Source organism: Elaeis guineensis, chromosome 11, assembly GCF_000442705.2.
Source record: "Elaeis guineensis isolate ETL-2024a chromosome 11, EG11, whole genome shotgun sequence".
NCBI classification, from domain to species: Eukaryota; Viridiplantae; Streptophyta; class Magnoliopsida; order Arecales; family Arecaceae; genus Elaeis; species Elaeis guineensis.
The window spans coordinates 114,446,305-114,474,223 of record NC_026003.2 but is presented as its reverse complement, the minus strand read 5'-3'; the positions used below and the strand labels follow the sequence as shown (position 1 = coordinate 114,474,223).

The window sequence follows — 27,919 nt, the reverse complement described above, 5'->3', positions numbered from 1 at the left end:
AATCCACCATCAGCTGCTCAGCTCCCGGTCTTCTCCCTCCCCCCCGGGTCCTCTCTCTCTCTCTCTATCCTTCCGAACGGAAATCTTGGTCGGTTTCGGTCCGTTCTAGGGTTTCGAAATCGGTGGGTGCTGGTCGATCGCTCTCTCTCCTGTCCCTTCTCTCTCTTCGGCTGCAGATCTGGCGGATCTGAGGCGCCTTCCTATCGACCGGACCCAGGAGCGCGCGTGATCTGATCCGCCGGGGGAGGGTGGATCGAAGGAGGAGGCGATGGCGTTGTCGGGGATGAGAGGGCTCTCCGTCTTCATCAGCGACATCCGCAATTGCCAGAACAAAGAGCAGGAGCGGCTCAGGGTCGACAAGGAGCTGGGCAACATCCGGACCCGCTTCAAGAATGAGAAGGTCGGCTTTTTTTTCCTCTCCCCCTTCGTCTCCTCTCTTCGTGTGATCATCCCTGCTTCAGATTATTGATTCGCCTTAATTTTGCTTAAAGCCTCGGTTTTGTGCATACGTGCTCTCAGTCACTAGATTCTTGAGTGAATTCTTGGGATATATCTGGATGATCTATTAAAACACCCCGTCCATTATCGTACTTGAACTACTTCTTTAGAAACAAAAGCATCAATATCTTGCCTGTTAGAGCAAGTGGACTCAAATTTCCGGCATGCTTTGGAAGCATCTTTAACCTTTGGGCTTGGGGTGAAACTGTGGTTACGGCTGATGTTTGGGTGCTCAAGGGGGTAATTTTCATATATCATTGACATTAAATTCAAATGGTGGTTGCGAACTGTGATACCATGAAATGAGAAACTCCAAATGGGAATGAAACTGAATGAGACATCAAGTTCAAATCTTTTCTACCCTTTCTTATGCTTTTGAGATTAGAGGTATCCAAAAAGATGAAAAAAAAAGGATAATTATTGGTGTGAAATCTGTTCTTTAACAAGAGCTGAAGTCTCATTTCTCCTTGAGCAGAGCCTCAACGAAATCCCATCACTTAGAAGGTATCTTGTTTCCCAAAAGTGAAACTAATAGATTCTTGTTATTGAGCCTTGAATATGAAAATTCTTTTCTCCACAAAATCAAGTCAATAATGAAAATGTTTCCACTGTATAGACTTTACTCACATTTGGTTTTAAAAGTAACTTGATCCTAAAGCAATATGATCCATGGGTTATAGTAAAACAAGTGTTAACCATCTAGATCACAAATCATACAGTAATGAAAAAAGAATAATATGATATAATTTTATATAACACTTTCTAGTCCATGATAACTTTGTCAAAATGACTCTGTTGCTAAATTTAATCCTATCAAAAGGTTCACGTCATTGAGACACTACAGAAATCAATACTAAGATTCATAAGAGGTTTAAAACCTTGCTTCTCATCTTGGTTTTCTAGTGGGGCAGAATGAGCATTACTTCCAGTAGTTTCAAGTTATCTCAATTAGGAGTGGTTATGGGAACAACCTTCCTGGGAGATTCTGAGAGGCACATACATTAACCTAGGCAGAAGTTTCCTGCTTTTAATATAACAATCAGAAAGTCGAAAATTGAAATTAGTAAAAAGTAAATAAAATAATTCAAGATAATATAAATAGAGATCCTTTAAAATGGCTCACATAGTTTGAGACCTTTGAAGATGCAATTTTTGTAGTTTTAGGCTAATTTTGTCAATATGTTATGAAGCATGCTTATATTGTTTGAGGGTAAGATGTAATTCACTATTCAATGATAATTTAACTTATGACAGCACAATAATATAAAAAGGATGAACTTATATGATATGACTTGTACTCATGTTCATGTCTAAAAAAAGTACAAAGTTAAGATATCCATATATTTCATGATTACATGAATGAATATTTACACACAAAGATTATAAATATAAAATATTATAGTAATGAGAATTAGGTTGAAAGGTATGCCACAAATTTCTTAAGGTTTTATATTTGATACCTTATATATGAAGTTTGTGTCTGAATTAAATAAGCTGAAGCACAGAGCTTGCAAGATCATTCTTCAGTAGTTTCAATCTACTCTATGAACATTTTTTCCTCAAAAAAAAAAAAAAAAAAAAAACTTAAACATTTCTAGAACCTTGAAGATTTACCTTTTTATTGAATTTGTCGGAATCCAATACCTAAATGCTTCTGTTTTCTTAAAATTTGCACAATCTGGGTCCAATTTCGATAAAATGCTTATTTGGATTCATATAAATGAATGAGTGCCCACAAAAAGCATCTAATGTCCATAAAGATGGCCCTGTATATTTATTTGAGTCAAACGTTGAAAACTGACATTGTTTTGGACTGATTTTGAGTTAAACCAAAAGGTTTGTCTTTGGTGTTTGAGTTTTGCCTAGAACCTAAAACTATGTTTTAGGTCTATCTGGATTATCTTAGAAAAATTGCTGGATTAAGCAAGAAGAATCATCGATGATTATCGTCCAATTAGGCCCCTGTATGCCAGTGATCTTACAATTGCTTCCATGATGCTACTTGGATGCAGACTTCAGTTTATTAGCTTATGTTTCATCATTCTTAGTTCAAGTTATATTGACGATCATGAAGTATAAAATTGTTGTTACTATTGGAACCACTTGAGGTAATCTCTTAGGCTCTGATTAATTTGAAAAAGGTGCATCTTCAGGCCAAAGTATTAACCAATTTTAAGAGCCGTGGACTTATTTAAACTTCTATTCGAGTTATTGGCTAACCAAATTTGATAGCCAAGTGCTTATTTCCTTGTTCTTGCTCACCTTTTTGTTGAGGGAGGTGGAAAAGAAAAGACCTTATTGCACACAGACCCTGAGAGGTTAGCATGGTTCTGATAGTCCTGTCAATATTGGAAACCCTATCTTTGAGTTTTGCGTGTTTCTGATAGTCTGTTAATATTGGAAACCCTCTATTTGAGTTACTCATGCTTCTAAAATTTTGATTCAATTGCAATGTACAACATAGAGATGTAAACTTTACCTTCTTTAACAGGGCTTGACACCTTATGAAAAAAAGAAATATGTGTGGAAAATGCTTTACATTTACATGCTGGGCTATGATGTTGATTTTGGTCATATGGAGGCTGTTTCTTTAATATCTGCACCAAAGTATCCTGAGAAGCAGGTAACATATTCTTTACTCCATTTTTGCAGCTTTATCTTGCATAAGGTCCTTAAATTCATTAACTCTCCAGCTTTTCTATATTTGTTTTACCAGGCTGCTTTTCTTTCATTTTGTGGAATATGGGATGCTTATCATTCTAGAATGTCACAACCTTTTGGTGCTGTGTGGTTTATAGGCAATATAGATTATTAATACATGTATACGTGTTAAACTGTTGCATGCATGTGTGCTGAGCAAAGATATTCTATGCAGACAGCGTAGCAATTTGAACATGACATTCAAAGTACCCATCATACCTACTATATGACATAAATGCCTCAAAAGCTGTTGCATATACAAACAAGCTGCTGCCACAAACATATGCAAACAAAATACTATATGCATGGTGTAGATTTCTCTATTGGTTTTCACATGATCTCTTTCTCAAGTTATTTACAACAATTGCTGCTGTCTTCCATATGCAATCAGTGGCATTCACTCTTTTTAGATGTTAGTTGCTGAAAATTAGATATAAATGCAGTGTACGCAAATAATTGTTTTTATAGGCAATGGTCCTTGCGTTTCTGTTCATTATCAAATGTTGATTTTTCATGGAATGGCTGAACTAATTATATTGTTGGTGATGGGAATTTCAAACTCAGTAATTTTCTTGTTGCCTAAAATCCTGAATCTAGAACTTTTGAGCTGCATAAGTTTTGATGATGATATAATTTTTCATCTGTGATGCACAAAGATATCAGCTAACTTTCATTGAAAATGATATATCACTGATTTCAACTTTTCTTTCTCCTTATATGTCACTGAATGATGCTGCAGGTGGGATACATAGTGACATCTTGCTTACTTAATGAGAACTATGACTTCCTAAGAATGGCTATAAATACTGTACGCAATGACATCATTGGGCGAAATGAAACCTTCCAATGCCTGGCACTTACAATGGTATGATATTGCCGTCCCCTTTATTGAGAATTTTTTCCCCTTGTGCAGGCTCTATCTGATGGCTCTTTGTTTAAAACTAATTTTCTTTGTGCATGTATGTTTGCCTTCACAAGAATTACTTATGCTGTAGCACCGGTTTCTTTTTCACCAAAACCTCATCACCTTTATACTTTATAAAAATTTAGTTTAATACTTTTTAGTAGGACTTTGAATGGATCCATATGCTTCATCGGTGAACTTGTTTCAAACATGTTAATTATTATGACCAACATGAACTCTGCTACTGGATGGAGTGATGTTTATTGGCTTTGATACAACAAGTTTTCTTAAAAGCAAGCACTGCAGCATGCAGCCATTCTTGTGTGGTATGCATATGTGTACATGCATACTTGGATACAAAAGCAACAATATTTTGGATATCTTGACATTTATGTTTGTGTTAAACCAACTTAGCAAAACAGATTAGAGTTTAGTGTATTAACGGTAAGGATTTGTTTACTTGAAATGGTAATATGATTGAGGGATTTAATAAGCTCGTTTTTTTGTTGATGGCCACCAGTGACTATTTATATGATAAGAGATAGAAGGAAGGTGTTATAAATTCAGTTGCACTACTGCAAGGCTGAGGGCGAAATTTGAAAAAAGAAAAGAGAGAGTTTGACTCTCAAGTAAATGTCAAGTAATGTTGAAAAGTTTGAATAAAACAGTATACATGTAAGGTGTTTCTTTAATGTTGTTGGGCCATGATTGAGTAGTCAAGCCCTAGAGTCAAAATGTATGCTGGGACATTCAAATTGAGAATCCACATGTTTATCATGATGTGCATTCTTCAAGATGACTAGACACAATAAAAGCAATGTTCTTGCATCATATGATAACCAACCAAATCTTGTTTTCAAATAACAAGGCAAATAGTTTATTTTAATTCATTGTTGAGAAAATTCAAACCACTACTTGGTTGACATGTGTTTCAAGATATGTAAATCATGATCACCATGTATCATTAATCTGGATGATCAACCATGTGTCTTGGCATCAAGGTAGATATTGGTTATTCTTGGGAATGTCAAGCAGTTTTTGATGTGTGCACAGACACATACAAGTTGCACATTCAAGGCAAAAGCTATTTCCCTTAGAGAAATTAAAACATGTCGATCTCTAATTTTTATGATGATGGGTCTTGCCTAGGGGTGCAGTTCAGTCAAGTCAAGTCGAGTAGCTCGAAGTTCGAGCTTGACTTGATTCAGAGTGCTCCAGCTTGAAATTTGACTCGAAATCGATCGAGCCTTAATATCCCAGGCTTGAGTTTGCTCGATGAAAAAAGACAATACTCGAGATCAATTCGACTTAACTTTGAGTTTTAGTTTACTAATAAATATATATATATATATATATTAATAATATATATTATAAATAAAAATAATCTCATTCAAAGTCTATATAAACGTAAATGGGCTCGTGAGCTTTCGATCAAAATATCTTGCTACTCGAGCTTGACTATAAAAACTATTTGAGCTACATGAGCTTGATAATAGCTGAATCTGGTCGAGCTCGAGTAGCTCGCGAGTAGCTCGGCTTGTTTGCACCCCTACTCCTGTCATATCACAACCTTGATTGCTTTGCATCTTTTCTCCATGACTGCCCGCAAGTACTTCCCCTTATTCATTCTGTACCACCACCAATAAACCCAGGGTCTGCACACACACCATGGCAACCCACAAATGCGCACTAGATCTCTCATTTTCTGGACATCCTTGTGGTTAGAATTGAATATACCACATATATAATTTGGCAATTATATGGCATTTGACAATATTCATTATTTAATTCCTTCAGCTTTCTGTGCTTGAAGATTCTTGGCATCATATTTAAAATTTTTGTTTCATGTAATTTGTTTTGCTTCTAGTTCATTTTGTGTACTGGTGATTTTTCTATTGCTTTGTCAATCATGTCATCCCATCCCTAGCTTACATCTGTAGCATGATTAAGGTATTGTTTTCAGAGAATTCATGGCCATTAGTGGTAACATGCAGCACTTCTTGCAATAGCCTGACTCTATATGTATTAGAACTCATCCAATTGCCTTTATCATGGTACACTTCCATTGTCAATATGACTTTATCTTGCTTGGAAACTTACACTGTCACCAGCATTGTCCCTGTAGTGTGTTAACTTATCAATTGCATCAGTATTGAATCTTATGCCTTTGTCATTCTCAACCCATTTCTCTTCTCTTCATCAGTCTTTTATGTTACCTTCCAAGTTTTCCTTCTTCCATGTTTGGTGAACAAACTTTCTCATCATGTTTTAATTAGTCTTGCAGCAAACTTATGGTATATGACTTCCTTGAGTGTAGAAAGACGGAGGGTGTGCTAGAGATTGTATAATATCCTATAAAATTATATCCAATGTCTCAAATGACATCCACTGATTTATTCTTTTATTTTTTATTTTTTTGTGTTTTTGGTATGAATTACATAAATTGCATTGCTGGTGTTTTCATGTGTTTGCCTGTGTGTGTGTGTGCATGTTCGTGGACATCGTGTTTTAGTTAGTCTAACAGAAAATTCATGGTGATGATGCCCTTGAGTTTAAAAGGTGGGGGAGGGGATGGTAGAGATAGTATAATATCCTATAAAATTATATCCAATGCCTTCATGTCCCGTATGACATCCAATGATTTATTCTTTTATTTATTTTTATTTTTTCTGTACGAGTTAGATAAATTGTATGGATGGTGTTTGTTTGTTTAACATTGGCATGGTTTCTTGCTCAACTTACTTCAATATCATATAATTCATGTACACATGAGCATGTGCACACACATGTGGTCACCATTGAGCATCATCTGCTTCATTCATTTTTCTTTTTCACCATATCGTAGAGCAAGGATCTTAAGGCTCCACATGGACTCCAATTTTGATTCCTTGACGGCTCGATGCCAACATTGGGTGTTCATATTTGTCGCTATTTCTGCTCCTTAGAATCTGAACTGTGGTGAATATTGTTTGACTTAAGTGTAATCTTGGCGCTTGGCAGCATAATTATGGGTGTTGAATGCAAGCATTAGTCATATCCGCACAGAGATGTTTTTCGACTAGATATTTGATAATCTGTTGGTTTGGTCAAACCATTGTCAGGATCTTCATTCATCTTTCAAGATGCATCTCAATATGATGTCTCTTTTACATGCTAGGTGCAATTGGGAAACAAAGAACATTCAAAATTGTTGTTGGTGTTTCAAACTTATATTACTTATCAGAGGTTGTATTAATTTTGTGTGGTCTCAAAAGTGATTGAAAAAAGTGATGCATGTCATCCATTTAAATTTATTAATAATCAATGTGGTTTTCATTGCCTGGAAGTTATTGGTATCATGATGTTAGCATAGGTTTACTTCTTCAGACATACCATGGGCATCATTTCCTCTACAACTCATAACCACCAAATTAAGGAATCAAGTAATGGAGAACCAGTTCTTTTTGGATCTAATGAGAGCCATTCTATTTGTTGAGTTCACTTAGAAACAATCCATGCTTGGAAAGAGTGAAATAAAGATGAATTTTGGCAGGGCAAGTATTTAAAATCAACTAGAGGAATGGGCGCATACGTACCCACAAATATACATTAGTATACTACCATAGTTCATCTAGATCCCACAATATAACACATGAAGCCTGTGGCTTAATTTGGCTCAAGACAGAAATTTAGTAGGTCCTAGAAGAAAATTAAGCTAATCTGGTAACTTGATGAAGATAATTATTTCATTTTTTAGCCACTTTGGCCGGGACTTGAAGAACAATTAAAAATGGAAGAAATATAGGAACTTGAGGTGGAATAATACAAAAAGAAGTATTGAACCTGTTGTTCTGTTATGTCAGGTGGTCAATAAAATATATAACCTTTTAAAAAAAAATTGCCTGTCTATTTTATTCTTGGTTGTGCCTTTTTTTTTTTTGTGACTCTCTCTTTTAATTTCTCTTGTTCTTTGCAGGTAGGAAATATTGGTGGGAAGGAGTTTGCAGAATCACTAGCTCCTGATGTCCAAAAGTTACTTGTAAGATAATCAGAACTTTTCATTCCTAATTCTTATTATGTGAGGGGTATTAATGAAAAGGAGCTACTATCTTCATCAGATTTCAAGTAGCTGCAGACCGCTAGTCAGAAAAAAAGCTGCTCTATGCCTTCTGCGTCTTTATAGGAAGAACCCGGATGTTGTCAATGTAGATGGATGGTAAATATATACTTATATGTATATAAATTTACATGCATACATGCACAGGTATATGCATGCATAACTGTATGTTTGGTCGTTTTTCTTATTTTCAGGTCTGATCGTATGTCACAGCTTCTTGATGAACGTGATTTGGGAGTATTGACATCTGTCATGAGCCTTTTTGTTGCACTGGTCTCGAATCATACTGAAGCATATTGGAATTGTCTTCCGAAATGTGTGAAAATTTTAGAGCGGTTGGCTAGGAACCAAGATATCCTACAAGAATATACTTACTATGGAATTCCGTCTCCTTGGCTTCAGGTCTGTGTATCCTGTTATGTTTATTCTTAATATTAATTGTTGACTAAAATCCAATAATTTGAATGACAGAAGAGATGGTTATGAATTTTATCTAATGACTATTAGTATAACTGCATGTATTTCTGTCACTTGTTCTATTAATTGATTGCGCATTATATCTTTTTTTTTTTTTTTTTTGGAAGTTCGTCATCTTTCCAATTCTGGTCACCATTCAGTGAGAAAGTATGTTAACTATAGACCCTGAAGGCCATATATCAGGGATGATCTTCTTGATTGGCTGGAGTGATTAGAAAAAATAAGAGAGAAAGGATAGAAGATAGGGAAGGAGGAATAGGAAGGTTATATGCTACTTTCTTAGAGTGGCACTTCCTTGTGCGATGGCTATTGCAAGTATGCCTCTTCTACGTGTTCTCCATGTCTACCATATGATGTAGCCTCTTTGAGATTGAAAGGACACAGGATAATTCTGCACCAATTTTGGTTCAGAATGATCTAATCGGAGTTATATAACAATCTTCATGCTTTCACTCAGTTGTAACAGCTATCAGCTTCAAATTTGAAGACAGATCTGCTGTTAAAAAGAAAATAACAGCAGAAAGTTGACTTGGATCTAATTTCAGATCTGGAACGATGTTAACTCTGTTTGACTTTCATACAGTGGAATAGAGAGTGAACAATAATAGATGAGAACAAGAGAAAAATAGATATGAATAAGAAGAGTGAGAATAACAAGTGCAAGAAGGAGAGGAGGAAAGAGGAGACCTTCATCCACTTTTATTCAATCTCATGTACAGCTCCAGCAAGCCCCCAGAAACAGCGAGCTGTAATCCCTTTCATGGAGGCTTGGCTGATCTAATCATACACCTATTAGATTCCTTTGAAAGGAAATGAATTGATCCTAAACAATGAATGAGAATCCTTATTAAAATCCTCGGTTGGCTACTTTTCCTCTTTGGCTTGCATAATGCCAAGGAAATATGGGGAGCATGACTCTTAGCAGAGAAGGTTTCATGCAAGGATTATGCAGTCAACTGTCATCTCAATGCCAACCCTATAGAAATTGGTGCATTCCCAGTCGAGGCTGATTTAGACAAAAAAGGGCCTGCTATGAAACCTATAAGGATAATTAGCAGGTAGGGCAAATTACTATATGTTTGCAAGTAGGATTATGCAGCCTAAGAGAAACCCTCCAGAATTTTCCTACATATGTCAAGAGTCTCAAGATGAAGAGGGAGAAGATAATTACTAAGATTGCTAAAAAGATTTTAAAATAGCCAAATAGAGTCCAATTATTCAATAAAAGTATTCCATATCAATTTTAAAGACAATAGTTTATTCTATGAGCAGTCATATAATCAAAAAAACTTGTTGTTTTATAGTTATACTTATTCTGCATTACAAAAGGCTAATAGTGGCCATTGTAACATCCATTATCTTATTCCAAAAAGACAGCCAAAGGCCGGACTTGGCAAATAACATTATTTCCATCATAATTGTAAATAATGGTTTGATGGTTTGGGAGAAGAAGCCATTACAATGGAACCATGGCATTATAAATGCCTCATAGCACATTCATTTGTTATACATTATACATGTGCATGAGGCTGTGCCTACACGTATGTTCAAGTCACATTGGATGCTAAATCACCATGAATGATTCTTTTTTAGCTTGTTCTAGAAACGTCACACATCTTTTATTTTTGACCCCCTCAGGGTTCGAGTCTTTTTTTTAAGAAGCAGTATGCAATTCCTGGTTTAATTCTATTTTAGGTGCAGTCAAGTGGTTATATGTAATTTCCAAGTGTTTTTAAAATGGTTTACCTCAGGAATCCATTATTTCCTAAGCCTAGGCTTTCTGATTTGGGTTCCTGCATGCCTCCTTAGCATATCTTCATCGTAATGCTTAGATGAAATTGTAAGTTCTTCTGTAGAAGTGTTATTTTTATGAGTGGAGGATTGGATCTATCCCATTTATGATTGATTCTATTTTGGAGGACAGGATTTATCACATTTGTGATTGAAGCTTCTTTACCACATAAGTTATTAGGACTCCATTTTGTGTCCTATGTCCTTAAACTTTTATGTCTATATTAATCAACATAACAATGCATATATAGAATTTTTGAGTTTATTCAACTAGAAGATGGATTGATTCTAAGTCAATAACAAATAATACAGTTAAGGGGATGGGACACTATGGAACACGAAAAAATTGATTACCATGAGATCTGTTTCAGGTAGCCTACTGCTTTTGTGCACTTTGTAAGGCAGCTGCTTGTAGGCCTTGACTTCATTTAGCCATGTTGCTTGCTGCAAAGGATTGCAGAAGAAGATTAAAACTTTTGTATAACAAAAATCATCACAACATATTAGTTGATATTTTACTTGATGCAGGTAAAGACAATGAGGGCTCTTCAGTATTTTCCAACTGTTGAAGATCCAAGTACCAGAAGAGCTTTATTTGAGGTACGGCTTTTTCTGGAATAGTTTATGTCACAATATGCTCAGTTAGCTTAGAATTTCTAATATACATTTCATATTTTTTAGGTTCTGCAACGTATTTTGATGGGCACTGATGTTGTTAAAAATGTTAACAAGAACAATGCATCACATGCTGTTCTTTTTGAAGCCCTTGCTCTGGTAAGTTTGCAGCTTAAGATTGGTGCATGTAAGTGCACAGTATGACCTAGCTTTTTGTAGATTAAATGCATGTTTTACACCACACTATCCTATTATGTTACTTGGATGAAACCTGGGTGTTTATGAAACTCTTACATGTATATTTGGACTGCCACAAATCATCTGCATTCTTTTAAAATGTCTACATTTGGTAAAAATTTGATTCTTTATTATTTGACTTTAATAAGTGAAAACTATCAAGGCCAAGTCTGAGTCAGTTGGACACTTCGATAGTTGTCTTTCAAGATGTTTTAATAGGAAACAATTGTCAAGTTACATAAAGGTAGAGCTATCTATTTTGCTTTCAAAATTTAATTCTGTAAGTTGTTTTATGCCTAAGAAATGACTGTATTCTGATTGATTATTTCACTTATATATAATTATAATTTTATTGAAGGTGGTTTTCTGTACAGATATTAAGTTTTTGCAGTGACATATGTGTTTATACAATCACAAAATAATTCTCTGCATGCGTGCCTGTGGTGTTTGATGTGAAATGCTTAGCAGTTATAGTTGTTTATTCAGCTTAGTCTGTTTATCGAGTTTCCTGCTTGTTAAATTTTGTTACCTTTTACAAAGTCAAACAGGAACAGTTGCCCCTTCTTTTATGCTTGTTGACTATCTTAGCTTCTGCTGTTTTTGTCAAAATTCTGCATTAAATAACGTGCATGCTTACCATAGGATCTTGCTTTTTGTAGGGTGGTGTAAATTTTACTGCTTGATGGTATTAATCAATATTTGATATAGGCATCAGAATATTAGGTAACAAAAATGATTTTCCATGCTTCCTTATCTATACAGGTTATGCATCTTGATGCTGAAAAGGAGATGATGTCTCAGTGTGTGGCTTTACTTGGGAAATTTATAGCTGTCCGAGAACCAAATATTCGATATCTTGGCCTGGTAAGTGTTCAAAAACAACAGTGTGATGTGAACTTTTATTTACATCTGATCTTTCGGCCCTCGTACTAATGGAGGTATATGAATATTGAAGTTCTTTAAAGATAGCCTGTAGCCTGTTGGCCATATTTGAAATATGTCAGCTGCATTCTTACATAAACTCTAATAATTGATGCAGGAGAACATGACCAGAATGTTGTTGGTCACAGATGTGCAAGATATTATTAAAAGACATCAAGCACAGATCATTACTTCTTTGAAAGATCCCGATATCAGGTAGTTTTTGGGCACTTTACAAGAGTACAATATCGTGTTTGTTTTTGTGAGGAATGTTGGGAGCAATCTGCACGTATTCATGTTAAATTCTGCATTCTCATGATCTTTGCTGCTTCAAATTTTTAAATCACTGCTTCATAATTGTGGCTTGGAAATTTGGCTTGCAGTCTATGAATCTGGTTCTTATAGTCTTTTTCATTCCTTATATTAATGAGCAATCCATTTTTCTTGGACTCTAACAATTACGGAGGTCTGCCAGGGCTTTGTTTAATTTAAAAGGGAATTGGCAATTTTATGTGAATTACCAATCCAATTTACCTCTTAAAAGAAAATATAACTAATTGTTGAAATATGTCATTGCATTGCATGTTTGACTTGACACTTTGTCTCCTCCTGCTGTATCTGTTCTTTCTAACGTCAAATAGCTGTAGTTGTCAATAAAATGAGTCATTTACGATGAAATCCTAATTAGATCTGACATTTTGTTTAAATTTTAGATGTGTTAATCATACTTCATATTTTATGGGAATATGTACGGTGTTATGGTCTGGACATACACGTAAGGTTGTGGTTATCTATCTAAGGCCTGTTTGGTTGCATGTGATTGAACTTGCTGCAATTCCAGTATCTACAACTAAATCCAGTGCTTGTCTTCATTTGATTTAGTATTCCACATGTAAGGGCAACTGTATTACTTTAAGGCTATTTGCAAGATTTCAGCAAATAATATATTGTATAATGGTACAAAAAATTTTTTGATAGCCATGCAAAGTAAACTATCAAGTATGCGTTAATAATGTATTATATTTTACAGTATTACCATACGCAGTTTTACTTCTCACCACAAACAAGCAAACAGCTAACTTGTAATTTGAAATACTAGAATTGCAAGTTTGCAACTGCATGAAGCTCCATTTATACAGCATCCCTCGTAGCAAGCAACCTGACAGGCTTCTTAGTGCATTGCAGTTTATCAGTGAAAGTATATTTTTTATGAAAAGGATGTGATACTTGTCATAAAAAAATGACTCTAAAAAGTCTCGGAAAAATGCTACTATACATTAAAGTTTTGCTTATTGACTTTTATGAATATCTTCGGATCATGTAACATCACTAAAAAGGTGTTAGTAGATGATGGGCTCATGAATGTTCAGGGAGGGAAGCACAAGTAGAAAGTTTTGTAACTAGGGAGCCTGGTTATGATATGATTGTCCGGTATAATGTTAACTTAAATTAAAATTTATTTATTTATCCATCATTTCCCCATAGTAATATCCTCTAAGTCATTGAAAACTATTTTTGATCCTCCAGGCCATTGATTTGGAAAGAATAACTTATTTGTGTTGTTAGCCTGAGGAACACTTCGGCGTAGTTTGTCTGGGAAATAGCGGTGGATAAGGGGAAACTGTTGTTCCCAGTTAAACACCATAATTTATACTCAGAATAAGGTTCAATTGTTATTCTGCTTGATGCCCCTTGTCTAAGGATGACTGTTTCAGGGGGATGGTGGAATTTGGTTACCGTAGGTTTAGGTACCATTTCTATTCTAGTGGCAGCAATGGAAATAAAGCCTTGCTAACCCTCACTTATTTGTATTATATTGAATATCTTTTGCAATATTATATTATATCATCTATCGCAGAATGTTAACATATATTGTAATTATGGTATATTATATTGGTTTATATCAAGGTTCTAAGTACTGTCTTCATCAGTACTATAACAGATTGGTAGAAAATAGGTGCTAAGTATGCCCCTCGAACCGATCCTATGTACTAGATCAGTGTACCACACTGGCTCTTGGTATGCTCGTATTGGTCGATGGCTGGTTCAGGTACTTAAAACCTTTATTGATATATCTTAAGTCCAGTGTGATAATACATTATTTTATTCTATAAAATATATTATAGAATGCATGCTATTTATGGTAACATATAACTATTTATTCTCATATGTAGAAAACATAATTATGATATAAACATATTTTACATAGATATATTCTTGTCCCTATGATGTTGACTAGCACACATTTAAGCCAATTCTAAGCCATAAGCTTGCGCCTTCATTTACACTTAGTTGCAAGGTTTCCACCAGCGCCATGGTTAACTGTAATGATCAATTAGGAGACTGAAGGGCACTAGGTTTGATTTGTTTGAATCACCATATGTAGCCAATATCATGGCTAGTGGTTGGTCAAATGGAGGATGGCACTTTTGTCTTTCTATAACTTAATTTCTTATTATTCCTCCTATTCCACCCCATGATAACTAAAAAGGCACCTCTACTATCAGTAACAATTTTAAAATATGAATTACTTCTAAAAAATAAGAAGGGTTTTATTAGGGCCACCATTGTGTAGTTTGAGGAGAAAAAGTTGTCAAAGAAAGCATGGAATCGAGTTCTTGAGCAAGGCTATAATAGATTTGCCATGCAGGGCTTTCTAAAAAGTGAGGAAATTCTTGTCTTGTCAATATCATCAATGAATGCTCGTAATATATATAAATTCAGAGATACGGGGCTTGGAGCTACACCAAGGTTTTCTTCCCCAATGTCCGCAATGTCTTGAGTCAGACCCATAGTTATATTATTGTATATGAATTAATACTCATGATTATTTGGATTCACAGATTGGTCCCCAAAGCTGCACCTCTAATGTAACTTTGAGTAATATGAAAAGAGCCTAATATAAGCCAGAATATCCTCTCCTGCATAATTGCTTCATAATCACATGATCTAGTGGGTTTAGGGACGGATAGATGCCGCAACGGCGACGACAACAAAGTCCTTCATCCCTGTGCGAGAGGGAGGACTCACCTATGCCAGAGAGGGCTGGATTGGGAGGAGGCCTTCTATAGATCTAGTGAGGGAGCGATGCCATGACAGTGATGAGGAAAGGATCTGATTCAGGATCAGATGACGACGAGGGCCTTCATCCCTGTGTGTGAGAGTGAGCAGCTATGGAGTCGTGAGGTACTCTGATGATGAGCAAGACAAGGTTGACACTTGACAGTAGAGGCGATGTGAAGGGAGTGGAGAAAGCTGGAGCACCCTCAAAGGCTCTCGAAGAGGCGAGCCATCTCTCAAAAAAAAAAAAAAAAAAGCAAGGTGATCCCTCGGGTTTATAAGCTGAACCAGGGCCGTTTACTAGGATTTATAAGCCAAACCGACCTGCATTGTGGAACCATCCTAGGTTGGTGTTGGTTTAGTTTGAAATGGGCTGAACTGCCTGGTTCAGGTCGGTTCGGCATACCTTTTGGAGTAAGAGTACAATAGTTGAGATGGAGGATGTTGGCTTCAAGCAGGACATTTTAATTGCCTGCCCAATGTCTATCCTTATGAAATGTGGATATTGACACCACTTAGTAGGGTTTCTGGCCTTAAGTACCATGTTAACGCTACAATGCTCTATTCTATTTGTATTTGGTTGGTTTTAGGAACTGCCATATCAAGTGCTTTAAATGATGGGGCCTTCTTTTGTTAGATTATAACTACCAGGAGAGGTAGAAGAGGGAAAAAAAGGGAAGTGGACGATTGTTGAGAATATAACACATTTTATTTCTTTTCAAGTCCACTTTCCCATAGGATGGCATCATCCTAGAATTCTGTAGCTGTTCTTTCAAACGTGAGATACGTAAGCCTTTTTTCCCCCTGAGAATACAGTGGGAGAACCACCTAATATAATTATCTAGGCCAAATATGTGGGAAATTACACCACGAGGATTCAAAGGCAAGGCATTCTGCCATGTGGAGAAGGGGTGCAACAACTTGGCTATTACCCATTTTGATTGAAAGAAACATAGAACTGTAGCTTTCTTAGTTCAGAACAAGGTGTACATTAATTTTTGTTGAAGGATGTAGGAAAAGGATGAGCAGATCTGAGGTAACATGTTTGGTAGTTGTTAGAAATGATATAAAAAGCTTGAAATAGACTGCTTGGTGAATAAGTCTTCATAAAACCCAGTTGAATAGTTGGGGCAGCACTTGTAGGTTATGGCTTTCTTGACTAAAAGAAAAATTAAAAGCTATATTATACAGTGCCAGAATGAGAATGAACAAGTAAACAGGTAAAAATAAATAAGACCCAAACCAAATATAGATATACCATTGTAATGGAATTCTAATGCAATTTGTATTTGTCAATGCTTTCGCCTGTATTTAGCTGGACCGAGACTTAGTGATTTGGTCGTTTCTCTTCTTCTGAACTCTCGTCGATGCAGTTTCAAAGCATTTGAAAACCTTTTTGAAAGAATTTCTGACGTCAAAGGCTAAAACCTCCAAGTCCCTCTGGCTTTGCTTTGTGGACAATGTAAATCTGACTGCCTAGTGGCTGGTAAAATCAAGTCAAATTCTCAAAAGGAATATTAGGTTGGTGCTTCCAGATATTGATTTTTCCTAGTCATTCATTTCTTTCCATATTGTTTCTCATTAATTACATTGCTTTGAACATGCTCAAATTTTTCTAAGAAAAGCTTCCATTTTCTTTTTTTGAGGGGAAAAAAAAAAGAAAAAGCTTCTATTTTCACTAAAAATATTTTATTTTTCTAACCATTGCTCTCATTATCTTCCTTCATATGGATATATTACTGTCCAAACTTCTGTCAATTTAGTTGTTCCTCATGTTTCAGTGTTCCTTGAATATTTTCCTGGTCTGTTAATTATGATGTATGTATACGCTTAAATTATGGTATATAGATGTAAAAACCAATAATAACAAATTTTAAATTATGGCGTATAGATGTAAAAACCAATCGTAACAAATTTTAGGCCGTAATTTGTTTTTAGCTGTTGGGAAATGAAATCTATCATGACTTCTTATTTATGTATTTGGATATTACCTTCTTGAGCACATATTCTGGCAGGTATGCTCTAATGTTAGTCCTTTTTTTTTTTAAAGAAATATGTGGTGCTTAAGCATGTTTATTAGTTCAGTTATAAATTGTAATTTTACTTGCATGGTGTGCTATTGTATAACATTTTACTGAATGCCTTTTCTCCTGCATGAATGCAATTTGTTCCTTATCTTAATAGTGAATCTTGTTCCTTGTATTGTTGTTATATTTGCAGTATTAGAAGACGTGCTCTTGATTTGCTTTATGGAATGTGTGATGTGACAAATGCCAAGGATATAGTTGAGGAGTTATTGCAGGTACAATTGAATCTTGTGACATATAAAGAGTTTTTTCTGAATAAGTGCTTACATATAGCTACTAATTAATATATGTTGTATATTTACAGTTGCTTCCTGAATTATGAAAGATTTCCACTCTCTTCCTTCTTCCTTGATATCTTAGCATAGCAGATTTGGCGAAGAGCTATTAGTTAATATGTCTTGTATATTACAATTGACACCTGAATCAAAGTTATCTTACTCGCTTTCTTTCTTCCTCAGTATCTTAGCACAGCAGATTTTGCAATGCGTGAAGAACTGGCACTAAAAGCTGCCATTTTAGCAGAAAAATTTGCTCCAGATCTTTCATGGTAAGACTACCAACTTTCACATTGGTTATATATGAAGCCATTTCATACTTAAGGAGTGTTTGTCCTAATATTTCTTTCTTTCTTTTTTTTTTTTTACTCTTTTTTGTTCTAAGGGTTGATGGCATGCTTTAGGATTTTGATTCCATTACTTTGGTCAGAGAACAATTAGCTAGCAATGTGAAGGAAATTATAATTTTCTCATTGAAAATAGGACATGGAAACTTGTTTTCCCCCACCCCAAAGGAATAGCTCTAGAGGTTGAAGGTGAGCCTCCCAATAGCTATTAGCTGGTTGGCATCCCTCTCGTAAGAGCTTGCCGTTGGATGAGGCCCAGGGTTCAAACCTTGATGGTGGCACATTACCACCTTATTGCTCAAAAAAATAAGTTGAAAGTGAGTCCTTTTGTGAAGCATAATCTTCACGATACCATGAAGAGGCTGGCAGCCGAAGGATATGTACTCATCTAGGATATGACTATTTAATACCACTTATCTGAAATGATAACACATGATATCTATTATCTCAAATCTCAAATGGCAATTATACCAAAAGAGGTTAATAATTCTTTCTTTATGTTGGAATAGAAGAGTTTTATTTGGAGTAACATCATCTTCTGTCATTCATGGAGGAACATAAGGTGTAAACTGAAAAAAAATCAGTACTTACCAACCACCTAAAGCCTAAGTTGATTACACATCTTGGTCATTTTATTATAAGTTTATAACTAGTATGTATGTTGCATACTCGTTGATAAGATATGATATATTCTTGCCCTTTATTCCTTGTCAGCATGGTTCTCAATTAGACAGGCCAAGCCCGTGTCTTTGTTATTTGCATCAAGGCTTTTCAGTCTCGGCACCAGACCCTGTACTGGTAGCTTACAAGTATGGGTCATGTTGGTAGAATACACCTCAAATTGATACATGACATGCTTCTGGAGGTGAGATAGCTGGACAGTAACTATACCCATGTGTTGATAGAGGTTTGCTGTACCGAGCCACATTGCTGGGTACTGGGTTTATTGTAGCATATGGGTGAGGTATTGGTATGTTAGGGAGGCTCGATATGACATTCCATTGTGACATGGTACAGATTCTGTCACCTAGAATAGCATAATATGTGTTGGTATGGGGTGTACTGTGCCAAATTGTACCATACTGGTAAGCTGCCAGTTTGGTATTTGGTACTAGTACAACAGATCTTGTTCGTTACTATATCTTATGGAGTCCTTATACTATATAGATACCTTATGGAGTCCTATACTACCCGGTTCCTTATGAAATCCTTGCACCATACCGATACTTTTAGAGGGCGAGCCTTGGCACAATGGTAAGGTTGCTTTATGGTGATGTGGAGGTCACAGGTTCAAAATATGGAAACACGTCCTCGGACATGGGGGTAAGGCTATGTACATTTGACCTTCCCTAGACCTAACAATGGTAGAGCTCATGTACTGGGCTGCCTTTTTTTTACTGGGTTGATGTGATAAGCCTGGTATCGGCCTGCATGGGTCAGTATACAAACCTTGGTTTATATTTACATTTAGGGACTAAACAAGTATTTAAGAATTGTCTGAGAATTTCTTTAGTGGTTATTATGCCTCCATTGCTTGAGAATGTTGGAGTAATGGTTTGTGTGATTAAGGCCTCTCATGCTTCCTTAGAATACTTGTGATGTTATTGAGGGATATTCTATGAAAGCTATGGCTTTTGCGATCTCCCTCAGGGACCTATAACTGCTTTCTACGGGGATATTGATGTTTTATAGTTCTCTCTACCTTGATCAATCTGTCTTCCCTTGTTTTGAGAAGTCAGCTTAGTACTTTTGCATTGCTTTTGGTGTCCATACATTTGTACCCTTTTAACCTATACACCATCTAGTGCAAGAACAGTAACTCTCAGCTCCAGAGATCGTGGACTGTAAGTAGCACTGACCATTTCAGAAAGTACACTTCTGGGAGAAGGAACATTTGGACCTTAAGAGTTATTCACTGAAAAATGGAAGTCCAGGAACATTTGAACCTTAGTATTCACTGAAAAATGGAGGTCCAAGTTAAATGGGTTTGGTACAACTTAGTTGTAGTTGTAGACATGAAACTTGCAAAGCAGATGATATATCTCTTTGTTTCAGTTTCACATAAAGTCCTCTATGGTTAATTAGCAGGTTTTTGCTAACAATTATGTGTGGATACAATTGGCTACAAATATGTGTTGAGATGGTTAGGTGATTAAGTGACTTATGTGGGATCTCAGTTGTGATAATTTCTTCCATAATGCCTATTTACCTTCCAAGCTTTTCATGTCTTGGTCAGATCTCTAATTGCTAATCCTTTTTTTTTTTTTATAGGTATGTTGATGTCATTCTTCAGTTGATCGACAAAGCAGGTGATTTTGTTAGTGATGATATATGGTATCGTGTGGTTCAGTTTGTCACCAACAATGAAGATTTACAGGTCTCTAATCAATTTGTGATCAACATTAATTCTTTTCTTAGTTAATATGACATTCTAAACTCTCATTATTCATCTTTTTTTTTGGCATACCTGACTCTTGTATCCTATCAGCCATATGCAGCAGCCAAGGCGAGGGAGTATCTTGACAAGCCTGCTTTGCATGAGACAATGGTCAAGGTGTTTTATCTTGTCTCAGTCTTTTTCTGTTCTCTCTCTGTCAGAGATTTTCAACATAGATTGACTATGTAAAGTATCTAATAATGCTTAGCATGCAAAACATGCTTTGTCTTGGAGCACACCTGATTAGTCCTTCACATGAAAGTACATGGTTCATGTGAAAGAATTTCAAACTAAATATTAGAAAGAATCTTTAAAACAGTCAGAACTTCCAACTAGCCAAATTAAATTAACAACTTCAAGTTAACTCTGATACAAGCTGATGAAGTCTTTATATACTAAACACCTATTCTGTTACTAATAAAGGAAACTAAGGATGGTTAGGAAGGCCTTCTATTAAGGACTTCAGTTTGCAGTTGGTTTTGAAATGTATTTGACATAAAAAATAAGTTCTGGTCTTCTTCCAACTATATATGGAATTTTTTTCAGAACTTATTTGGGTGATATTTTGGGTTTGCAACTGCCAAAGCCATTTAGGGTTCTGTTTGAAGTGGTTTTGGATTCTTCATATGAAAGTCATTGCAACGGTCCAGATTTTATTATTTGTGACTGCTTATTGCAAAGAATACTGGATAACAAGTACTTCATTTTACCTCGTTAGTCTCTCTGCCCAACTACCCCTTTCCTTCTTTTCTCTCCCCTTCACCTTCTTGTTTAGTTTTTTTTGTTATTTTCGTACTGTATTATGCTTGTCCATCCTATGCATGGGCCATCATGATGGCAAACTCTTTGTTCAAGAAATGACTCACAAGCCTATACTGCAATACCTAGGATTGTAGTTAGGTTGTGTTGATATATAATTGAACCAAGCACAATCATAATTTCAGTCTTTGGCCAGAAAATAAATTCTTGGGAAGATATTGGTAGGTTTATTTTCTGAAGTCCAAAATGAGAGACATATATAGAACCTGACCCGCCATTCCATATGCCATGCCATTTGTTTTCTATTCGGGCTAGGTCTGGGCTTGAAAGCTTTATTCATTTTTCACGTTGCTATGGTCCAAGGTTGAAAACTTTGTATTTCAAAACACATACCTTTCCTGATCCTGGGGCAAAGTTTTTTGGTATTTTATGTTTTAGACTTGTTCCATCTGTGACATGGCAAAAAATTTCTAGGTCAGAGAAGTATTAATTTGCACTTCAGGTGCATTCTATTGTGAAGCTGTCAATCATGTTCTGTTACCAAGTATTGTAGTTCTGCAGAAATCTTATTTATTGCAACTCATGCAACAGGTCAGTGCTTATATTCTTGGGGAGTACAGCCACCTTTTGGCCAGAAGACCTAGCTGTAGCCCTAAGGAAATATTTGCCATTATAAATGAGAAGCTTCCGACAGTATCGTAAGATGACTACATTTTGCCTTTTCTTTATCTGCGGTTTATAACATTGTTGTATTCTTCTACAAGATTAAGAATGTCATGTATTTCAGGATGCCCACGGTTGCCATTCTTCTTTCAACATATGCCAAAATATTGATGCACACTCAACCTCCTGATCCAGAATTGCAGGAACAAATCTGGGCGATCTTCAAAAAGTAAAGTCTCACTTTTATCTCATCTTTTATTTGATTTCTACAAGTGTTCTGTTAGCTTCTCATTATTAATTTTGTGTCATAAGCGTAACTCTGAAAGTTTACCCGTGTGCATTTTGGTCAGATATGAGAGTTATATTGATGTCGAGATACAGCAAAGAGCAGTTGAATATTTTGCACTGAGTAGAAAAGGTGCAGCTTTAATGGATGTTTTGGCTGAAATGCCTAAATTTCCCGAACGACAGGTACCATGATTTCTCAAACAAGAGCTTTATACAAATTGAGAAGGCTGATGGAAGGAATAGGCTTCAGGTGTCATCATTTAAACTAATTCTCTTTACCGTTGTCAAAACCAGTCTGCTTTGCTGAAAAAGGCTGAAGATGCTGAAGTTGATACAGCAGAGCAAAGTGCCATAAAACTTAGGAGTCAACAGCAGACATCAAATGCGCTGGTTGTAACTGATCAACGGCCTGTCAATGGATCTCTCCCGGTCAACCAGCTAGGCCTTGTCAGAATGCCAAGTCAGAATATGGTTAGAGTTGCACTTCTCTGTTCATGGAATTGCAAATAGTCATTTTGTAACTAGTCCCATTAAAAGTTGGGGATATATGCAGGAAGCTAGTTCCCACGATCAAGGACTGACCAAAGAAAATGGAACTGTCAGCACAGTAGATCCAGCATCCACCCAATCAGCAGATATCCTGGGAGATCTTTTAGGTCCTCTCGCAATAGAGGGCCCTCCAGCTGCTGCAGTTTCAGCAGAGCAAAATATGGTCCCTGGTTTGGAAGCTACTCCTGATGCTGCAGGTGCATTAGCATTAGCAACCGTTGGTGATCAATCAAACTCAGTTCAGGTATCGAATAATTTTTCCATGCCTTCAACTTTCCAAGCTTGTCAGATATTTGGTACCTCCATTGATCTTGTTTTTAGCATGTAACATGCAGATTATTTTGCATTCAATCTTTTAATGGAACCATTCCTTACTCTTGAAAATAAGTTCCTTTTTTTTTCTACAAACAATGCAGTTATCCTCTTATCCTAGATTTATACACCCCTGTTCTTTTTTTCTTTCTTTTATTTTTCTTTCCTCCGGTTGTCTGTGCTGTTCAAGTAATTCTTTGCCTATCCTGCAGCCAATTGTGAATATTGCAGAAAGGTTTCATGCACTGTGCCTGAAAGACAGTGGTGTGTTATATGAGGATCCATACATTCAGGTTTGTTATCCAAAATTTACATTACATGGATATAATTGGCATATAAAAAGCTCGATACTGCTTATTTGTTCTTATTGGTATGCTTAGTAGATAACTATGCTATATTGCAATTCAGATTCTTCCACATGCTTTCCTTGTTCTCCTAAATGTTTGGTTATTTTGTTTTGCTGTGTTTTTTGTTTAGATTGGCATAAAAGCAGAATGGCGAGCCCATCATGGGCGTCTTGTTCTTTTCTTGGGAAACAAGAATACTTCACCTCTCATGTCTGTGCGAGCTCTGATATTGCCTCCAACCCATTTAAAGATGGAACTGTCATTAGTACCTGAGACTATTCCTCCGAGAGCACAGGTCAGGAACACGACAATGTACTGCCTTGTGGCGAGTGATTTTTTTTTTCTTTTTTTGTCTGTTGGTCCAAAATTTCCTCCTTACATGTCGTAGGTGCAATGCCCGCTTGAAGTTATGAATCTTCGAGCAAGCAGGGATGTCGCTGTTCTTGATTTCTCCTATAAATTTGGAACTGCAATGGTCTGCCCTACTTCTGACCTTAGTTCTAATAAATTCTGTCTATAATTCTAATCTGATGTCTCCTTTTCCCCTGATTTATGATAGAATGTTTTATTTCCTTCATTCAGGCTAGTGTAAAGCTACGGCTTCCAGCTGTCTTGAACAAATTTTTACAACCCATATCACTCCCTGCTGAAGAGTTTTTCCTCCAGTGGAAAGCATTGTCTGGACCACCTTTGAAGCTTCAAGAAGTGGTAAGCTTGCACTTTCCTTTCTGAAGGCAGATGATGAACAAGGATGTGTAAGTTTGACACAATAGATAATAAGTGCTTTTAGGTTGTCATTTTGATATTCTAAGCAAAGATAGATGATAGCACTGAAACTTTTGCTAATTGGGAGGATTAAAATGGCAATACAGGAGAATACATGGAAACCTTCTCTCGTCATCCAGGGGATCCAAAATTTAATTCATATGAGATACATACCCACTCAAGTGGCTGGGTAGATGATAGAGTTAGTAGAGAACAAAGATGGATGTATTAATGCATCTTGGGTTACACTGCATAAGCATGACCAGAAATTGAAAACAACTTGACCAGTAACAAGTTTCCCATCCTAAACTGCATAAGATTTTAAGAATCTATTCGACCTAAAAGTTCACTGTTTCTAAGAACCTTGGGTTACACTGACCAAACAAATCTGAAAAGATTCTGCTTGATAAATTGTTATTTTAAGAATCTTCTTACTTCAATTTTTTTATAGAACCCTTGCATATAGATGCATTTCATTTTGGAAGTAGATTTGTGAGTGATGTGATATTTTTAGCCAGAGTTTTGGTTCGTGGAAGCAGCCAATTAAAACATTTCATGCTTGATTTCTTCACCATGCAAAGAGCCCATGTGCTAGTTGCCATCCAACCCATGTTCTTTTGCTTTTCAGGTTTTGGAAGTCATTTGTAGATACTAATTCATGCAAGGGTTTGTGCTTCAATAGGATTGATGGCATCATGAATGTTCCATGAAACAATACTACTGAAGGCCCATTAGATTGACATTGAGAAAGAAACAACTATCATGTTCCATTGAACGCTTTTTTATTTGTTTGTTGCTCCTGAGACAGTGATACCAAATAAAGCTATTGTTAGCAGTTTGCACATAATCTACAATGGCAGTTGATTTTAAGAGAAATTTGAGGGGAATGTCAGTGAACTGATAGCAATACTATGTGCTGACCATGTTATCTTTGTCAACCCTTTTAACCTGCAAAATAGCCCCAAATTTGGGAGGAGATGAGAGGTTTATGGAATGCCTTTGCAGTTTGGTGTTTTGCTGTATTATTTTGCTTGTAGGATGTTGCAATGACTTTCAAAAGACTGGAATTATCATTGCCGTACCATATTCAGAATCTCTCTTCTACCACTTGTCTCCTAGGTGCTACCGCATTTCTTATAAAGCTTCTCTTCTCTGTTCACTGACCTAGATTGCACTGACACCCCATTCAGGTAATCAAGGTTTTCAGAGCCATTTCATTAATTTGCTAGTTCATCTCATTACTCAGAAATCTGACAAACCCTCCCCAATTAATAACATGCACCACCTTACAAGTTTTCATGTCAAATTTTGAAGGGTTCGAACTTTGTCTTTCTTGGCTATACAATTGGAAAAATAAAGAGGTCATACAGTGGTAGGCCAGAAAAACCACACCAAAAATTCAAGAGAACGCTAAAAAACAAAAATCATCCTTTAAATTCGGCAATTTTCTATTTACTCTATTCACTGATTGATTAACAATTCGTTTGGAAAGGTGGTTCAAGTCATTAATCTGTTAGCCTGTTATAACTGCTTTTTCACATACCTTGTCAATATTCCTTTTTTTCTTTTTTTTTTTTAATTTTTTTACTGTCTAATTTTCTGCAGAATTAGATGATTAGGGACCTTGAAGTGCCATGATGCTGAATAGTGCGAATTAAAGAGGCATTTAGTCTAATGATTGCTCCGATTGTTAGAAAAATCATTAGCAGAATGAAATGAAACGAACATATAATATTCCAGTTAATTGACATTGAGAAATCTATGATAGATTTTGTCAGATATTAATGACATTATGAGTTTGGATGCAGTCATAGTGATAACTCGTGCAGTTTCTTGCTTTACTCTGATTCAAGATTTGAGTATGACTTGTCTCTATTGTCTTTTAGCATTCAGTGATTATTAGGTTAATAAATGCTCATCTTGTACCCAATCAAGTTATCTGTTGCTAGTATTAAAGTGCTTGTGCCCTTTGCATGCCACGAAATGTCACTTTATACCTCTTGAGGTGAATCACTAATGCCATACCCCTACTTCTAAGCCCAAGGGCCTAAAGGACTGGGACAGGCATTAGCCTGTATAACGTGTAATACCACATTTGCTTATGGTTACGTGCATTTTTTTCCTCTATGCTAGTAATAAATTAGATGCACATTGATGTTTTCATGAACTATTTTTATGATGTGAACCTCGTGTGATCATTTGAACAGGTTAGAGGTGTAAAACCGATGTCTCTTCCTGAAATGGCGAACTTGTTTGCTAGCCTTCACTTGGGAGTTACTCCAGCACTTGTAAGTTGTCATTCTTTTGAACTTCAACTGCCTTTGTTACTTCAAATATTTAAACGTTAACGTTCTTTACCAGGATACAAATCCGAACAATCTGGTTGCTTGCACTACCTTCTATTCAGAAAGCACTCGAGCAATGCTTTGTCTGGTAAGAAAATGAAGATCTCTGTTTCCTGCTGTGGGTACAGCAATCCATGTTGCCCTGAATCACTAAAAACTTCTTTGGATAACACTTGATATCTGGGTTGTTGAGGGCATTCCCTTCTGCCTGGGGAAGCTTAGGGACCAGTACTTAATGTAGGTGGATCTCTTGCTTTGGGACATATTTAGGTTAGAGTTCACATGCAGTCGCTACTGCTTTCCAATTTTAGTAAATTGTCTTGTACTTCATGTCTATAAGGACTTTCGATTCTGCTTTATGCTTTCCATTCCGATTTGTTTATCCCTGTTGCTTTACGCTGTTTGTTATGTAGTGTCAAATTAAGGGGCATCCTTCTTGTCAAGGGGAGTCATTGAGTTTTTCTGGGTTTTTTCCCCCCTCTATCAACATTCTGCTCCTAATTTCTTAGCCTTCTATACCTGTTTGTGGGATAAGTCCAGTTTAAATTTGAATTAGTTTTTGACTCTCTAGTAAATTCTTCTATCTTACAAGCTGAAGTTCTATTGGTTTTTCATCTAATAGATTTGTTAAAAATTATTTTTTCCAGATTAGAGTTGAAACGGATCCATCAGACAGAACCCAGCTCCGGATAACCATTGCATCAGGAGATCCAACACTGACATTTGAGTATGTCTGTCTCTTGTCTCTCCTTTTATTTGGTTTGCCCTACTAGAAGATTTTTATCAGCATTTGTCATAATAGGTTGAAGGAGTTCATCAAGGAATATTTGATCATGATGCCCGCATCAACCCCTGCCGCTGCCGCCGCCGCCCCTGCCCCTGCTGCAGCTCCATTACAGCCACAATCACCAATCACACCTGCAGGATATAATGATCCCGGTGCCATGCTTGCTGGTCTTCTTTGATGTATTTTAAGCAGTAGTGTCTGGATATGCTCATTGATTTTCGAGAGAATGCCCTTGGCCCCAGCAAAAGTCTTATTTTAGAGGAGAGGATGCTTGGGAAAGGACTGTGAGTGCAAGGGCTGGCGGGACAAAGGCAAGCTCATTATGATCAGCATAGTTTCTAGTTGGATTTTCTCCAGGAAAGTCTTAAATTCTTTTGGGGTCGCTGTTTCAGGCCCCTTATTGAGGTATTATCATAGTGTGTAATTTTCTCCTTCTTTATATAATCCCTTTTTCGCAAGGTCTGGTGGTTGAATATCTGTAATTTGTTTAGAAATGTATTAGATTTACTGGTTGCTGGAAGGTCATTGTAAAAGTTTTTCCTTTGATGTCAATTCCACATCTATGTGTATTCAATAACGGTAGAGCAAACTGGAACATGGTTCTTGGTTTTCTTGTTGAGATGTAACCTCTGCAATTTCATGACCACGATATTTCATCA

At 36.3% G+C, this 27,919-nt stretch overlaps 1 protein-coding gene across 1 annotated transcript; it reads left to right on the top strand.

Moving 5' to 3' along the window:
• The first annotated feature begins 9 nt into the window (after positions 1–9).
• Positions 10–27,919, top strand: LOC105054046 (AP-2 complex subunit alpha-2). Its single transcript, XM_010935427.3, has 27 exons — positions 10–400; positions 2,990–3,121; positions 3,938–4,063; positions 8,058–8,120; positions 8,200–8,297; positions 8,393–8,600; positions 10,995–11,066; positions 11,148–11,240; positions 12,081–12,182; positions 12,358–12,455; positions 17,520–17,601; positions 17,845–17,933; positions 20,280–20,385; positions 20,497–20,562; positions 21,796–21,902; positions 21,992–22,096; positions 22,218–22,338; positions 22,450–22,626; positions 22,709–22,948; positions 23,229–23,309; positions 23,494–23,658; positions 23,752–23,838; positions 23,946–24,071; positions 26,336–26,416; positions 26,490–26,561; positions 27,121–27,200; positions 27,276–27,919. The coding sequence occupies exons 1-27, from the start codon at positions 269–271 to the stop codon at positions 27,436–27,438; spliced, it is 3,072 nt and encodes a 1,023-aa protein (XP_010933729.1). The 5' UTR covers positions 10–268; the 3' UTR covers positions 27,439–27,919.

Coding starts and splice junctions, on each gene's coding strand:
- LOC105054046 (XM_010935427.3), top strand. CDS start 269: ATGGCGTTGTCGGGGATGAGAGGGCTCTCCGTCTTCATCAGCGACATC. Junction 3,122..3,937: donor CAAAGTATCCTGAGAAGCAG/GTAACATATTCT, acceptor ATGATGCTGCAG/GTGGGATACATAGTGACATC. Junction 23,659..23,751: donor CTATTCCTCCGAGAGCACAG/GTCAGGAACACG, acceptor TACATGTCGTAG/GTGCAATGCCCGCTTGAAGT.